The sequence below is a fragment of the Sinocyclocheilus anshuiensis genome, unplaced genomic scaffold, assembly GCF_001515605.1.
Source record: "Sinocyclocheilus anshuiensis isolate Anshui unplaced genomic scaffold, SAMN03320099.WGS_v1.1 scaffold160, whole genome shotgun sequence".
In the NCBI taxonomy this organism is placed as follows: Eukaryota; Metazoa; Chordata; class Actinopteri; order Cypriniformes; family Cyprinidae; genus Sinocyclocheilus; species Sinocyclocheilus anshuiensis.
The window spans coordinates 577,269-594,386 of NW_015554119.1; the positions used below are offsets into that span (position 1 = coordinate 577,269).

Below are 17,118 nucleotides of genomic sequence, written 5' to 3' on the forward strand. Positions count from 1 at the left end.
ATTATTATTATTATTTCGTTCTGTTTGGCAAACGGGCAAACGAAAATTAAGCTAGATTTTTCGTATTTTTTGTTCGTGGGTTAAAAAATTAGCTTGCTATTTGTGCGTGGGTGGCCCTAAAAACGCCACTTTTTTTTCTCAGCCTGTCTTTATTGCCTATATCCCATCACACAGAATAAGAGTTCATCTCATGTTCCGCTCTGCAAATTAGTCACAATAACGTTTCTTCAAACTGGCTGGGCTGCGTTTCCCAAAAGCTTCATAAGCCTAAGAAGTTCGTAAAAACGATCGTACGACTGATCTTAATATTACGGTCTGTTTCCCAACTATATTTCTTGCTAATATACATCTCATATGAAACACAACACTGCTCTTCTTGGTTCGGCGGCGCTGGCGCGATCCCTTAGGCTACAGGATAACAGAGGAAAGAAATGTCTGCTTTATTTTCTATACTTCCACAGAAATGACTGAACAAAAAAATGAACAAAAGAAGTAATTTAAATATGCTTCAAAGACTGGGGGGGAAATCTGTCAATGACTTACTGACGTGCACGAAAACCAATGTATTGGACCCGGAAATAACGTGTGATTATTTTACGACTCTGGAGTTGGTTTTTATATTTATATATATTCAAAAGTGATGGCTGTAATTACAGTAGGAGATACTACACAAAACATGTAAGCATCTACTCAAGGTAGTCCTGTGTCTGTGATGAACTTATATTATACAAATGATTATAAAAGTTAAGTAGCTGTTGTTTGGGATTGTTTAGTATAAATGTGTAATTTTACACTAAAATGTATCTGGATGTGATAAAAAAAAAAAAGCAAAAAAAAAAAAAGCACAATAATGCCCACTACAGGACAGACTGAGCAACTGCTGTGTTTACAGATCATTCTGATTCAACCAGAAACAACTGGCCTTTATTATATATGAAGTTATAAAATACAACATGTGAACACAATAGATTTCCTCCAGTATCTTCGGTCACGTCCGTACGTCTGCGCTGGATAACACGGACTTCCTGCGGGAGGAACGAAACACATGCTCAATTACTCTCAAATCAAAAGATGACCGCAGCTGGAGAGAAACATAACAAGAAACACACAGATGCCATGGAAGATTCTGGCCACGGCTCGACCAGAGAACTTCTAATCACTGCGACTGGACAGGAAACCTCTGATGTCCGCACAGATCTGAGCCTCCCAGTCCCTCATCTGAGAACAAAATACAACAACGGGATTCAGAGATAGAAATGAGAGTTCACATCATAAACGAAACCGTGAAAGAGTCACACCTTGCATTTGTTGAGCTCCTCCTCGTCCTCCTGATAGTGTTTGCTCAGGTCCAGGTTTCTCCTCTTGTCGAAATAATCACGCAGCAGCTCTTTGAGAGCCTGGCTCCTGCTTTCCTCCAGATCATCCATACACAGACTGCAGTTACAGTACGCAACGCTGCACACAAACACAACACATACACTAAGAGATGTGATTTCCTGAAGGAGCATAAATGATTAGATGAGCTCAGTCATGGTGAGTGTGTGGGTCTGACCTGCGGGAGGTTTTGAGCTGGTACAGCTGTGTCCCAGTGGTGTAGTCCTAAAGAAAAAAGTGGTTTACTATTACCCAGTAATATTACCCTATTACCCCCACCCCCCCAAATAAAGTTTCATTTATATAGTCATTTATTAATATTAATGCAGTGCACTCTAAGACAGATAGCAGTCTACTGCATGACTTCCATGTTGTCTCAGGTCTGTTGACCACATTACAGTTCTATATATAATTTCAAGTTGCTTTGGAATTGTATTCATTATGACATTTTTTTACAGATAAATCTGAATTTAATGTTTTATTTTATGCAACTGGGTAGAAAAAAATAACTTGATATGAATTCATGAAATAAATATTTCCAGATAATATTTTCTTAAATTTGCTAATACGCAAACATCCCGGGGGAAAAAGTAAGCATACGGCGTATATTTGCGTATGGCCCCGACTACACCACTGCTGTGTCCTCTCCTGTAAATTGATTAGTCGTTTTTAAGTCCGTTTGGTGTGTAACATGCATCAGATGTTCAGCGAATCACATGGTCTCCTCTCACCTGTGTCTGAGCCCCACTGCAGCTGTCTCAGGCATAGACGTAATAAATACCTAGACGCCTCATTGGCCGCTCGACCGCGAATAAATTGTATGTACAGGTGTGCTATAAATGGAGTAGGAATAGAATAAAATAAAATAAGTTGTAGGGATGTACTAGGGTTTAGGGTGATAAGTAAGTATAAGGTTATTGCACATACTGTACTATAATTGCACAATGGGAGAACATTAACTGTTCATGAGGTAGATTGCCTGGGGAAAGAAACTGTTCTTGTGCCTGGCAAATCAACAAGTGAGACAAGTGTGAGTTTTCACAATAACTGGAGGCAGAGTTATTTTTAACTCCATGTAGATCAAAAATCTCTGAAATCGGTTGATAAATGTAAACGTTATCGTGTTTTTATCCAGAAAAAACCGCAGCTCCTCCGTTTACCTCCATTTATTTTTAAGCGTTCTTGCCCTCACAAACATGGCGGACGCGTTGACGTATCGCAGCAATGGCTCAAAGCGGCCAATGAGGCGTCTAGGTATTTATTATGTCTATAGTCTCAGGCCTCTCTTCAATAGAGGAAGCTGCCAGTCCGTAGTGTCCGCCAGCTCCACCACATCAAACTCCAGAGTATCACATGACTCCACACGCTCCCCTGCCATGCGTTTGTATGGGAAGCCAAACAACCCAAAAGTGGGACGAGACAGCGTGGTATTAAAGTGTTCGCGCGCGGCTCAATGGACCGAGTTGCGCGACCGACTCGACAGCGCAGAGAGGACGTGTTTACTAGCGCCACCGAACTGACTGAGCGGCGCTGATCAGTTACAGCAGCGCAGCGCGAACATTACTCTCCGCAGAAGTTCGTGTTTTTTTCCTGCACATAACATAATGAAGAGTTATTACATTTATTTTGCTTATTATCTTTCATATTACTACATGTAAACAGTAGTGTTAGCTACTTTGAAGCATGTATAGCCTATATTTAGTGGTCACGTTCACAGCAGAAACTTCCATTTATCCGCTTAGAATTAAAATATTTTATGGTTTCGTTCATCAAGGCATATATTAAGTAAATTTTACATTTAAGGATATTTGTGTAACTGTAGCATATGATTATACTTGGAAAAAAAGAGTAAAATGTACGGATACTTTTCTGTCAGGACATACATTTTCCCTTATGGAAATACGGAAATTAACAATGGTTTTACTATAGTAAAAGTGCAGTAACCATGGATTGATTGTCATTTTTTTAACCCACAGTTTAACTACAAATATATGGTTAAAAGGTTAGTGTAATAAAATCATGGTTAATTTTAATGTGTTTTCCGATAAACCTAAAACACAATGCAGTGCAAAATTCAAAATACATCATATTGAATTTACATACACTGTACCTAATTTTTAAAGAGTTTTTAAAAATTAATTAAAATTAATTAATTTAATTTGGAGTGTAGAGAAAAGCCTTACAAACCGTATCCATTATATAAAATTGCAATGTTAAAGTTAAATAACAACGTTCTCTTTACTAGAGACAACAAAAATCCCATATATATACTAGTTCAAATTTAAAATGGGCAATATTGTGCTGAATGTAGAACTGGACGACAACAATAATAACTAAGTACAAAATAAAAAAAATATATATACTAGAAGCTGGGTGTGCTCCTCAAGAGGACTATGGTATTGTAAATTTATTAAAGTCTTATATATTTTATATTTGCAGTTTTTCAAAGTACAACTGTTTACATGTAGTAGAAAGGTAAGCAAAAGAAATGTAATAACTTAATACTGATCTTCATTATGTTATGTGCAGGAAAAAAACACGAACTTCTGCGGAGAGTAATGTTGTAATGACAGGTCAGCGTGGTGTGAACACTTTAATACCACGCTGTTTCGTCCCACTTTTGGGTTGTTTGGCTTCCCATAGGACTTGTCGCTAGATTTAGCGACTTTTCAGACCCCCCAAATCTAGCGACTTCTTGGACAAACCTTAGCGACAAACCTTAGCGATGTCATTAATATGCTAATTAATGTATGACGTCATCTGGCGACATTTAGCGACTTTTCAAACTGGCTTTAGCTACTTTCTATTGAAAGAAGTTGGCAACACTGCTAACAACATACAAAATGACACAATCAGCACTGATGAGCTTCTAAAAGCATCGAAAGCTACTCAGATTGTGAACGTGTAATTTGGTGATTTTGAGGAGTTGTTGCGGACCGCCGTAAAACACTGCAGTTTACAGATGATGGAGAGCGTCAGATGAAGAAGCTCCACCCACTGTTGAGGATGAAGCTCCAGGTAACACAGAGTCTCCAGACCTAAAACACACAGAGATGCAAATAATGAGCCATCATTTTGTGTCAAATATAGAATTTAATTCAAGAAGATGCCACAGTTCACCCCAGGGTTATAATTGATTACTAAAACTAAAAGTATTACATTTTAAACTTACTTTGTTTCAGTTGCCAAGGCAAAATTTCTAATTTTCATTTAATTTAAGCTGAAATACTATAATTCTTCAAATCTGAGGGGTACTTCAAGTAAATATATTAGGTGAAAGAGGTTCAGATGACAAAAAAGCTTGGGAATCCCTGTATTACACATAAATAAGAAATAAAGTGAATTTGTGCACTTTAATGTGTTTATAAGACAAAAGCCTTCCAAAGACATGGTTAAATAACTCACTGAGTGATAATTCAAATATAAATGAATGTGTTCATCAGTAGTTGATGCAATGTTGAAATGCTGTGAAAACAATTCTTAAAATTAAAATGATTATTGTAGCATTTGGACCAATCAGACACACATTTGTTCATTAGATTTAACAAATCAATTATTCATTAGATTAACAAGCAATCACAGACCCCTCACCCAATAAACATACTGGGTGCCAGCATGTCTGGGAACGACCCCAAGCCCCTGGTTACCATGGCAACCAGGACCCCTCAGCCAGATCAGATATACTTTTACGACCTAAAAGTATGTAGGGAGAATCAACTCTTACTCAAGTCTCTCTAAAACACATAATGCCCATAAAAATGGACTCTTCTCTAATTAATTAATAGGAAAACCTTTCTTTGAATGAATATAAGAGCTGGGTAGTAACTGTAACAATACAGTGGTACTAAAAAACATGAATTATAAATTATTAGTTTCTTCAGAATGAATTAAATAAACAGTTATTAAATGCCGCTTTTTCCTTCGAAACAGGCCATGTGGTAGCTTTTTCCCATGGACATCACTCGAACAATCTCATTTGAACCCTGTAGACATAAACAAACCCAAATCACTACATGATCATTTGTCCAATAGATGTATATCAAATATTACATGTGATATCAAAAATTACACATGCTATCTGCAAACTAATAATAATAATAATAAAAACTGTAGAACCTTATTGGGCAGGATGAGCTGTTCACATATAGCACAGGTCTGTGCCAGAAACCTATCCAAGAAAAAATATACCATAGAAAATACAATCAGACATAACTATTAAATGCATTGAATGAATGAGATAATGGAAGAATGTTCACGTGTTATAACTTGGGTTACTTTTAATCTAATCTACCATTAATCCATAACTAGATTATATATTCACTGAGTGTACATTGTCTGTGCAGTCTGTAAGTGTCCATGTCAGCGTGCTGTTCACCTGTGGTAATCTTTCACACAATATATCTTGTTTTGTGTGTCTACACTGAATGGCTGTCCCTCCAGTGTCTCATTACAGATGACACAGCGGAAACAGTCGGGATGGAAGGACTTTCCCAAAGCCTGGAGCACCTAAAGGGGTCAGAGGTCATCTTAGTGATTAACTAATGGATCGTGTGGTAGGAAATGTAAAGATACAAGAAATTCAGATACTTCTGAGACAGACAATACACACACAGTGCATTAACATACAGACATCTGCATCTCACTGAGAGAAAATGCGGGAAAACGTCTCTCACATATGCATCAGTTCCGATACTTTGATCTCCTGAGAAACAGACAATACACTGGCATCTTCAAGACACCCCACAGAGTGGCGGTGCAGGAAACGCCTCTCTCACATATGCATCAGTTCCTTTTCATCTCCTCCCTCCGTCTAATTCACTCAGAATGGTCAAGAATATAATGTTCTATATGAATGCAAATAAGATTTACAGTCATGTTTGGTTTCATTTGAATAGTTTCAGGGCAAGTGGTACAATGGTCTTAATCTTACAAAAGTAGACTAAAAGATAAAACAGATCCTAAGAGTTAAGAGATACTTTGATTACTGTAGAGGGTCATTCCATGCAAATTATCTTCTGTTCCCATTAAGGTGTAGACCACCCAGGTCTGGGACCTGGGTTAAATGTAAATTCCAATTGTTGGTACATGCCTTGGTGCCCCCGGACGTGATCTCCCCACAAAGTGGTGCCCCCGGACGCGATCACCTTACAGAAACATTAATCAAAATTCTTTCTATCCATTAAAACACACTCAAAATGGTTTCAAGCTGACCATATCTGTGATTAAATATCCGCAGGATGTGCAGACCTCTGCAAAGTGCTTAACGCTGGAATACTACAAAACAAGGAAGCATTAAAAGCACAATCTTCTAAATTTAATTTAAGAAATAATTAACAAACAAGACGAGACCACAGACCAAATAATCCTCCTCACAGAACACCTGTCCTGAAAAGTCATAAAACGGCTTTCCATTCAGTTTCTGGCCTGCGTCAAAGAGATGAGAAAACATCCACTTGATAGTTTATTGACACGTAAAATCTGCATGTTGTGAAGCACTACATACACTCTTAAAAATAAAGGTGCTTCACGATGCCATAGAAGAAACTTTTTGTCTAAATGGTTCCATAAAGAACCTTTAACATCTGAAGAACCTTTCTATTTCACAAAAGGTTCTTTTAGGCGAAAGAAGGTTCTTCAGATTATAAAAAGGTAAGAAAGAGATGGTTCTTTAAAGGGGTCATATGATGCTGCTAAAAAGAACATTATTTTGTGTATTTGGTGTAATGAAATGTGTCTATGTGGTTTAAAGTTAAAAAAACATTATTTTCCACATACTGTACATTATTGTTTCTCCTCCTCCTCCGCCTTTTAGAAACGCGTCGATTTTTACAAAGCTCATCGGTCCGAAAAAGCGAGGTGTGCTGTGATTGGCCAGCTATCCAGTGCGTTGTGATTGGCCGAATACCTCAAGCGTGTGACGTCATCCTCCTGGAACTGCTTCTGTTTACAACAGTGAGCGCAAGCTACATTAAAGTGATTATTACATTTTGAATATGGATATTTTTCTTACAAAAACACATCGATTCGCTACAGAAAGCCTTTGTTCACCCCCCGGAGCCGTGCGAGACATTTTTTTTTATGGATGGCCGCTTTTTATTTAACTTCTTTTGGACTGAAGCATGCAACACCCGCTGAGTGGCATTAAACAGCTTGAAAGATCAAAGACCATTTTTAATATAACTCCGACTGGATTCGTCTGAAAGAAGAAAGTCATATACACCTAGGATGACTTGAGGGTGAGTAATTTATGAGCTAATTTTCATTTTTGGGTGAACTAACCCTTTAATGCAATTTTATGCAAATGCAAAATTATTGCATTAATGCAAGAAACTTTGCCCCCCAAAAATGTTGCTTTCGCTCGCAAAACATTTGCATTCTTTTGCAAAGCTATTGAGATGATAAACTGATAAACTTTGCATTCACTCGCAAAAGTTTTGCGTTCCCCCAAGAAACATTTGCGTTTCTTTACTATGAAGTTTCTTGGGGGAATGCAAAAGCATTGCAATATACTTTTTTCCTCTCACTTGTTTTTATCATTACCATGTCATTTTAGGGGCTCTGTAATATGTAAAGTGTAAACATACACAATGTAAAATAAAAAAGTGCCATGATGCACTGATGTGTTTTGTGTGTATATACTCATGTCATCAGCCCTGTCTAATATTCCCATGCATCTGAACTGATACATGAGCTGTAGTACCGCAGGCATAGCAGGTGAAGCAGCTGTCATGGTACACTTGTCCCATGGCTTGGCAGGCCTGATCAGCACCGTAAACGTCTCTGGTGCACTTTGTGCACGTACCTGCAGACGGCAGACAACACACAGAAGATTCTGCTTTTCACTGATAATCAACGCAGGGGTGTAAATTACTTTCAGAATTAAAAAAGACCATGGTATATGAATTTTAGTAACATAATGTATATCAAAGTGCCATATTTCAAGCCATTAAACAAAAAGTGATTGAAAAGGTTCTGTATCAGATTTAAACTCTCTGATTCTTTAGTTCATCTGACTGGTTATAAAGAAATTAAATATTTATTCAGTACTTATTCAATAAAATTCTTATTTATCTATTTATTTAATTAAGTACTTACACTAAAGGAAATGTTTGGTTAAATAAATAATAAAGTATACTTGTGTAAACATATCTTAACTTTAACAGAATATCTAGTTTACACCCCTGAACAAAGTGACAAAAGCACTGAAGTCTGCCTATTTAACTAATCGAACTGCATTAAATTATAAAGACTTTTTCCATATGCTTTATAAGAGACATTACAGCAAATGTAAACATGCAAACATCTCATATTCTATCATAAACAATTGTTCAGCTTGATAAACTGAACTGTAAACATTATGCACATGCAAACATTTTCCCATCATCCCACATTTAGATTCATGGCATGAATATTACCAAAGCATAGAGAATCTGTGTCCATTTTCTTTGTGTCCCAGACAGGGATAGTAAAGTGTCACTGATGTCCAGCTCCTGCAGACAGACTCTGTCTCCGGCTGTAAGTGGAGAACATACTGTGAATTCTCCAGTGTGTGAGGGTGTGTTTATATGTGCTTTAGCATACGTGTGAGAGAGGAGACACTGTGAAGGCCATTGATGGATATATATGATATATATATATATATCACTAACAGCTGTGTATCATGGACCTGCTGAGATATTACATGGGACTGATGACATCAGTCTAGTTCACATGAGTTACTGCAGTAACTGCAAGTAAAATAAATAAAGAAATAAATAATATATACGTATATATACTCTTATGACACATTTTGTTAATTATTTCAACAACTGAATATGTATAAGTCTCAACTATATATATCATAAAAATATTATAAATAATTAGTATCATTAGTTTATTAGTTTTATCTTAAAACTAAAGACACATTTTGCAAAACTACAAGCACAAAAATACAACTTTTAAGGCATAATCAAACTCTTTTGAGACAACAATAACAACAACAAAAGACTGATTTCGATTTAGTTGGAAAAATAACATTAAAATATTTCCACTGGGTTCAAACTCCATGATGCACATATACTGACATGACTTGAATGACATGACTTAATTAATAATGATTATATATATACAAAATGTGCAATAACACTTACCCAATATGTTGTCTTTTGCATTTTGTCTCTGGTTTCAATCAGGCCAGAAAATCTGCATCACAACATCCATTGCCTGAAGTTGAATTTCTCATTCCCACAGGTTTCTGCTGATTGATTGAGTGCTGGCTATTGAATGCAGTTTTGTCTATGGTGCAAAACAGGGTTTAACAGATTGTGAATTAATTATTTATGCTTTTCAGAAACATGTCTTCCTTTTGGAAAATGACATAATGGCGCTGAGTGTTTTGCTTGTAGAAAAGATTTTAACGTGTGAGAAACTGTCATTTAAAGGCTCCTCAAAATCTGTAACCACAGGGCTAATTTATGAGACAATAGCCCATTAATGGGACGATTTTCTATTTGAATGCTTTGATGATCAATCATAGATGACATTCTATACACTATTTAAAAGAAATGCATTTCAATAATTCATTTCCCACAGTCACATGGTTTTAATGGTATGTAAATGGAGATGTATGAGATCAGAAAGGGCAAAACAAAACAAGAAATATTATGAAAGTGTTGTCTCTTGTGATACCTGTTGGATGGGTTATAATCTAGATATCTGTTCGTGCTTGGTGACTTTTGCTTTATTAAAGTGCTGTATATGCCTCCGGGCTGTTGACATTGAAAAACTGGAATGCTGTTGTCTGCAGGCTCATTATTTGAAGTGAAGTGACGTGACATGTGGCCAAGTATGGTGACCCATACTTGGAATTAGTGCTCTGCATTTATCCCATCCAAAGTGCACACACACAGCAGTGAACACACACCGTGAACACACACCTCTGTTGACATTGAAAAACTGGAATGCTGTTGTCTGCAGGCAAGTGTGGACTCATTATTTGAAGTGAAGTGACGTGACATGTGGCCAAGTATGGTGACCCATACTTGGAATTAGTGCTCTGCATTTATCCCATCCAAAGTGCACACACACAGCAGTGAACACACACACACCGTGAACACACACCCGGAGCAGTGGGCAGCCATTTTTTTGCTGCGGCGCCCGGGGAGCAGTTGGGGGTTCGGTGCCTTGCTCAAGGGCACCTCAGTCGTGGTATTGAAGGTGGGAGAGAGTGCTGTACATTCACTCCCTCCACCTACAATCCCTGCCGGTACGAGACTCGAACCCGCAACCTTTGGGTTATGAGTCTGACTCTCTAACCATTAGGCCACGACATCCCCATTTGAAAGCAAGATAGTGAGAAAAAATTTATTTTACACGTTTTCCTGGAGATATTTACACAATATAATGCATTTCATTATTAATAATAATTGCATTAAAATTATTATCAATAAATATTACAATATTTGTAAAAACGATATTGTGCAGACACACAATTATAATCTTTTCAGAAAAAAAAAAACACGTTTTCAATACAACACAAAACAAAAGGGAGTTTAAAACAGTTAAAAAAAATTATAATTAAAATAATGCAACCTTACTTAAAGTTTAGTTTAACAACAGTCAAACGACAACTTCTGTTCATAAACACAAATTAAATCTGGGCGAAATTACACATCCTACCTCAGTGAAGGAATGCATCATGAATATTAATTAGTTGTGATGACGTTCTCTCGATAACCTTCCAATAGAGGACCTCTTGGCTCTTGAATATTACGCATTGTCCTCATGCAGGGCTGAATCAATCCTGACTGAGGAAAACAAAAAAAATCATGTTAGTTTATCTTGTAAACGTGAACTATCACAGACGTTAAATCGGCAGGATTTTGTGTCTGAAAAACTGAACGAAGTGTTAATCTGTTGTTTCCTGATTTGTGCGTAATTTTAAGGTTAAGTCTTTTGGATCTATCAGAATCGCTTCGCTTAATGTAAGTTAAACTGTTTTTTGAATAATGCAATCGCACTTTTCCAGATCCTGAACGCAAGTTTGGACAGGTAGCTTGCGCGCGCACTCGCCCTTCTCTGAGCACAACAGGTATCAGAACCAGGAAGCGCCTGTGTAGCGTCAGACAAACTCAATCCACCATGCACGATCCAAGGATTTAAATCAAATAACGATTTTTAAAACGCACACATATTATTTTGGAAAGTTCAGGAACCTCTGAAGGAGAACGATGGGCTCTTGTGTGTTTCCAGTGTTCATTGGATTGATTTTACTACAGATTCCGAAAATCTCAGGTGAGTACAAAGAAGCACCACCCCAAACACGTTTTTAACATCCTCGCTACTGACATTTGCAGATTCCGAAAATCTCAGGTGAGTCTACAAAGAAGCACCACCCCAAACACGTTTTTAACATCCTCGCTACTGACATTTATTAATCGTTTATGAAGGTTTAATGTTCCGAGCAATCGAAATCTATAAAATATGTTTATATATTTGACATTAAAAGCTTAAAAAGTGAGCAGGTATAATGATTTGACAGTTTGAGCTACTGTGAGAGTTTGTCGTTTTAAAGTCTATTGCGTTTTTATATCGAGACATTCCATTTCATTGAACCAGGGAAATGCATGATGGGTATTTATAACAAGTTGTTTATACTAATGCATATAAATGAGTAATATTTATATAGTTCTTCCCAACAGATCTGAATCTGGCCTCCCTCGTGGCCTAGTATAAAAATGAGCACTGTCATTTGCATTTCTGACAGATGCTGTGAAAAACAACTTGTTAATTATTGACTAGCAATCTGTTACTGTACAAATGGAGGGCGGTTTGCTGTAACGTGCTCTTGGGCAAGGAGGGAAAAACATAAGACTTTCACTGTTTTCTCTATAGTGAAATGCATGTCTGAGAATGTCAACGGTTGTTTGCTTTTCTATTGACATTTCAGCTTTAGGGTCAATGGACTTTCATTTTCACAGCTTTGAAAGTGACCTTCAAAGTGTTGCTGATGTATTGACGGTCAAAGCTGTGATTTTAAATGATTAAAATGAGCCAAGTGTGTGATTTGTTCATTTTTCCTGTGCAGATATAGGAGAGAATTACACATTTTCATGAAGTTATAAATTCCGGAGCATTCTGGAGAGTGTCTAGTTTAATGGGTTATTTGAAAGTTTTGGTAACAGATTTTGCCTGTTCTAAAATGTTTCCTAAACATATTATGCATTTTATTTTAGTAATTAGATTAAAAGTGTCATATGATGAAGTTGTGTTTATTCAATGCCACACAGATGGCTAAACCTGAAAATGTACATCAAAACTTTAACAGTTAAGTTAAACAAGTAACTTGGTTAAAGGAATAGTTTCCCCATTTGCTCAAAATGTACTTAGTCTCAGCCATCCAAGATGTAGGTGAGTTTTCCTTCATTGTAACAGATTTGGAGAAATGTAGCATTACATCACTTGCTCGTGAATGGGTGCCGTCAGAATGAGAGTCCAGACAGCCGATAAAAACATCACAATAATCCACACAACTCCAGTCATCATTTAATGTTTTGCAAAGTGAAAAACAAATCGATCATTAAGACATTTTTAACTTTAAACCATTGCATCTGGCCAAAATATGAGTCATCTATCCATATTATTGCTTTAGCCAATGGAAACGTAATCTTGTCCGAATCAGGAGAGAAATATGCACCGTTTACAGTTCCAAACAAATATGTCAGTGGATTTTGATGTGAGAGGACAACAGGAGATGGACTTTTTCCACTGGAGAAAGTATTATTATGGATTATGGACTGAAGTGATGGTTTGAAGTTAAAACGCCTTAATGATGGATTTGCTTCTTACAAACAAGCAGCTTTGTTTGCTTCACAAGATGTTAACTGATGGTCTGGATTGATGGATTTAGTTTCACCTGGTTCAGGCTAGAGGCTGGAGACGGAGGTGTGTGTTTACTGATTGTTGTTGTCACAAACATGAGTAAATATTGGCGGATGTTGTAGCCATTCTTATGGGGTAATATGAGACAGTGGATGTTTCTCTTCTGCGTGGTTGCTTCTGTCTTGTTGAAAGTTAGATTTGTGCAATCGAAATAATGTCTAAACTCGTGAGCATCTTCTGATCAAGTAAGGTTAGAGATCTTGATGCATTTGACCAGTGTTTGTTGTTCAGTTATATTTGACATTTAACAGAGTTTGTTGATTTTTGAGGTTACCATTATGCTGAAGTGTAGACCTTGTGGTTAGGCTATGGGTGCATGAGCTAAAATGATGTTGTTCTCGATAAGCAGTAACTCTGCTAATGCCAGTGATGAGAACACTTTTACTCGATCATTACTTGCACGCTACTAAAGTTATCCTTTGAATGTGAGCAAGTGTTATGTTGGCTATTAGTTCTTATAAGAATAAATCAAATGAAATGGCTTGATGGCAAGCACATGATTTATATTGACTCTTTATGGTCATCATTTCTACCCTTCACAATCAAACGATCGTGGAACATTTATGTGTGTGTATGACAGCTACTGACAACCTAAGCACAAGCTCCCCTCTTCGTCACAATGGTATGCAAAAAAAAAATAAAAAATTTTATATTCTATAAACTCTTTTAAATGTTCAAAATAATTAAACACTTAAACTCTAACAGGTCTTTCCATTCTCATGAAAATGCAGAAAACTCACACAACAGCAACAGCACTGGTTGGATCAACAAGAGTGAATTATGTTCAGGGAACATTCACAGAATATGTCAAATTCAATTGGTGTGATCTCATTAAATTAGCATGAATTTTACTCATCAGGACAATTAACCTAATTTACATTAAAATAAATCAGTTCAACTGTGTGGAAATATGTGGCATAATATTAAGTTAGACCAACAAGCTTTTTTTTTGAGTGGAGCTACATTCTATCATGCGCCAAACCTTCTGCAATGTCAGCATTTCTCAGAGTTATTATGGGCAAGGTGCTCTTTTTTTTCTTAATGTAATCAGGGAGGATCCCAGAATGCTTGACATGTGTAGTGAATTGTGCGGATATGTTCGCTCATGGACTCTTACTGTTCCAGCTTTTACTTTGTGTGAATCAGTTCTTTGTGTTTGTTTTTTTCTGTTTGGTTTCATGTGGGTTACAGCTCTCTGCTTCATCCAAGCTGTTCCTTTGGCTCTTTATTGATTGTTTCGTAGGGCAAGTCTGTGTCCAAGAAGTTAAATGCTTGATTGTAAATTTTATTGCATAATTTTTCTAATAGAATAAGTCCAAATAAAGGCCTGTTCATAAAAAGCAAAAATAATATGAATCCAATAAACAAAAAGTCAATCTAAATGAGGAAGAGAGAGAAAAACAACAACAAGAAAACAAATGGAAGGTCCTTTCAAGGCAATAGCAAAAAAAAAAAAATTGAATTAAAAATAAAATATATATAAAAATAAATTATATTATTTGTAGATTTCATTTTTAATTTAAATTGTTGTAGCATTTTATTATACTTAATATATATTTAATGCATTTAAATAACGTTTTAATTTTATTAATTTAAGCATTTATTATAATTTATAGAATTTATTACAATATAGCACACTTATTGATAACAAAATTTCTATTCTGAAGCACAGTATAAAAAACTTAAATGAGATATTTGAAGAAGAACTCTGTTCAAAATTAAAGAACACTTTCAGATACCTCCCAGTTATTGGTGTTAATCTGACACCTGGTGATAATTATCAGACTAACCCTATTTAACTGGCAGCCTAACTTTCCAGTTTTCACTGACTTTGCAAGATGGTGAGCCGTTCTAAAGTTATTGAAACCCTCTGACAGCAGGTTGTCCAGATGAAGGCCAAGGGATGAATGACCCTTTCACCCACTGCAAGAGAAGTTGGTCGTTCCAAATTTGTGATTTCTAGAATATTGCATCTTTACAATGTCACTAACTCATTCAAGTCCCCCAAAAAGGCTGGTCGTCCACTAAAGACAAATGCACGAGAGGACAGGATAATGTGGAGACTCTAGATGGGGAATCGGTTCAACACTGCAGCTGGAATTGCTCACCAGTTCAGCGCTGAACAGGGTAAAGACCTGTCTCGGCATACAGTGTCTCAACGTTTAAGAGAATTTGGACTGAAAGCGCACTCTGCAGTGACCATGCCTCTCATCAGCAGAAAGAATCAAAAGGCTAGACTAACCTTTGCTGAGGAGCATGTTGTGTGGAGAGAGGAGAACTGGTTCAAATTGAATGCAAATGTTTATCAGAACCTCCTGCGGCAACATACGGTTCCTTCCCTGTTTTCATCGGCCAATCAGCCAGCAATTTTCATGCAAGACAATGCCCCCTGTCACACAGCAAAACGGATAAAGCAGTTCCTTGAAGCTGAAAACATTGAAATAATGAAATGGCCAGCCCAGAGTCCTGATCTAAAACCAACAAAAAAAAATCTCTGGAAAATCCTTGGTGTCAAAATTATGGCTAAGAAACCCACTACAATCCCCGAACTGTGGAAGAAGAGTGGACCAAGATCACACCAGAGCAGTGTGAGAGACTGCTGAAGTCATTCAAAGCAGGGGCCTCTACACTTCCTACTCATTTTTGACTGCAATTTTAGTTGTAGGCTAATCTTTCTTCGTGCTACAATCATTGCTGTTCATTTGGATCACTGTGTTTCAAAATAAAGGGTTTTCGTTGAAGTGCCTTGGTTATTTTGTAAAACACTGTTCTACTAGCATGGTATAGCCACAACTAAAATTCCTTCAAATTTTGAACGATGAAGATTACATTATTTCTGAAAAAATAATTCATAAATTGTTCTCTAATTTTGATCTCCACTGTACTTAAATCATAAATATAAAATAATGCATTTTAATACATTATTATGCATTCCAATAATTCTATAAAAATATATGCATTATTATTATTTTATTTTTTATCAATTAATTAATTATAGATTTTATTTATTTATTCCCTTTTTTTTTTTGCAGAGTGTCATAAAATAGAGGTGACTCCTGACTCTGGCACCATCATAAACTTCAGCAAGAAGACAGGACAGGGTCTGGACTGTAGTGTGTGTAAAGATGAAGGTCCGTTTCAGACCTGTAACTCCAACCTCAGACTTTTTGAAGCTCGGCCCACCATCGTGACTTTCAACTGCTCTCAGCCGGGGGACATCTTTACTGTGGAGATCAACCAAGAAATGGGTAAGTAACAACATGCAGAGCCTGAATTATCCATTTGATACAAATCACCTTCTAAATCACTTAAAGGGGTCATATGATGCTTTTTTAAAGATCATTATTTTGTGTATTTGGTGTAACAGAATATGTTGACATGTTTTAATGTTCAAAAAAGACATTAGTTTTCAAATACTGTACATTATTGTAGGTCCTCTATGCCTCGCTTCTCTCAAATGCTTCGTTTTCTACAAAGTCCCTCCTTCCGACAAGCGCAGACTGCTCTGATTGGCCAGCTGACCCAGTGCATTGTGATTGGCCGAACACTGCAAGCACTCGTCGGAAATGTAACGCCCCTTACCATAATCACGAGCTTCATCTTTCAAAATAAATGTAAAGACAGAGCCCGAAAGGGGAACAGAGTTGCGTGACAGACACAGTGATGAAGCTGGTATGTGTTTGCATTACACAAGCCACGGTTAAGACGGTTGTGACCCTGTCTCTCTCTCTCACACACACACACACACATGCACACGATGCGCAAAACTCCGCATTTGAACAGTCAATAGCAAATACTTAAACTAATAACAAAACATACTTACAG

General features: G+C 36.9%; 2 protein-coding genes and 1 long non-coding RNA gene across 5 annotated transcripts in view; 1 reads left to right on the forward strand and 2 right to left on the reverse strand.

The window, feature by feature from the left end:
* Positions 1-925: 925 nt before the first annotated feature.
* LOC107669978 (uncharacterized) lies at positions 926-1,603 on the reverse strand. The gene is made up of 4 exons (XR_001632054.1): positions 1,553-1,603; positions 1,299-1,455; positions 1,110-1,218; positions 926-1,025 (listed from the first exon to the last, which is right to left on the reverse strand). It is a non-coding gene; the product is annotated as an uncharacterized LOC107669978 (long non-coding RNA).
* A 2,660-nt stretch (positions 1,604-4,263) lies between these two features.
* Positions 4,264-10,684, reverse strand: LOC107669936 (LIM domain-containing protein 1-like). The gene is made up of 8 exons (XM_016462373.1): positions 10,669-10,684; positions 8,075-8,176; positions 6,731-6,798; positions 6,586-6,648; positions 5,750-5,880; positions 5,491-5,542; positions 5,285-5,357; positions 4,264-4,412 (listed from the first exon to the last, which is right to left on the reverse strand). The coding sequence occupies exons 1-8, from the start codon at positions 10,682-10,684 to the stop codon at positions 4,264-4,266; spliced, it is 654 nt and encodes a 217-aa protein (XP_016317859.1).
* A 512-nt stretch (positions 10,685-11,196) lies between these two features.
* Positions 11,197-17,118, forward strand: part of LOC107670014 (CUB domain-containing protein 1-like) — a 12,122-nt gene continuing 6,200 nt past the window's right edge. Inside the window, exons 1-2 of one of the 3 annotated variants that reach the window (XM_016462480.1) lie at positions 11,197-11,646; positions 16,326-16,541. In XM_016462480.1, coding sequence (XP_016317966.1) covers positions 11,583-11,646; positions 16,326-16,541 — 280 coding nt within the window. In that variant the 5' untranslated portion in view covers positions 11,197-11,582. The other 2 variants (XM_016462482.1, XM_016462481.1) reach the window with 2 other exon arrangements.

Excerpts from the sequence above, each read along its gene's own strand:
- LOC107669936 (XM_016462373.1), bottom strand. Across the intron at positions 5,881-6,585 it reads GATATTTAATCACAGATATG|GTGCTCCAGGCTTTGGGAAA; the intron begins GTCAGCTTGAAA and ends TGACCCCTTTAG. Across the intron at positions 5,358-5,490 it reads AGCTCATCCTGCCCAATAAG|GGTTCAAATGAGATTGTTCG; the intron begins GTTCTACAGTTT and ends TTATGTCTACAG.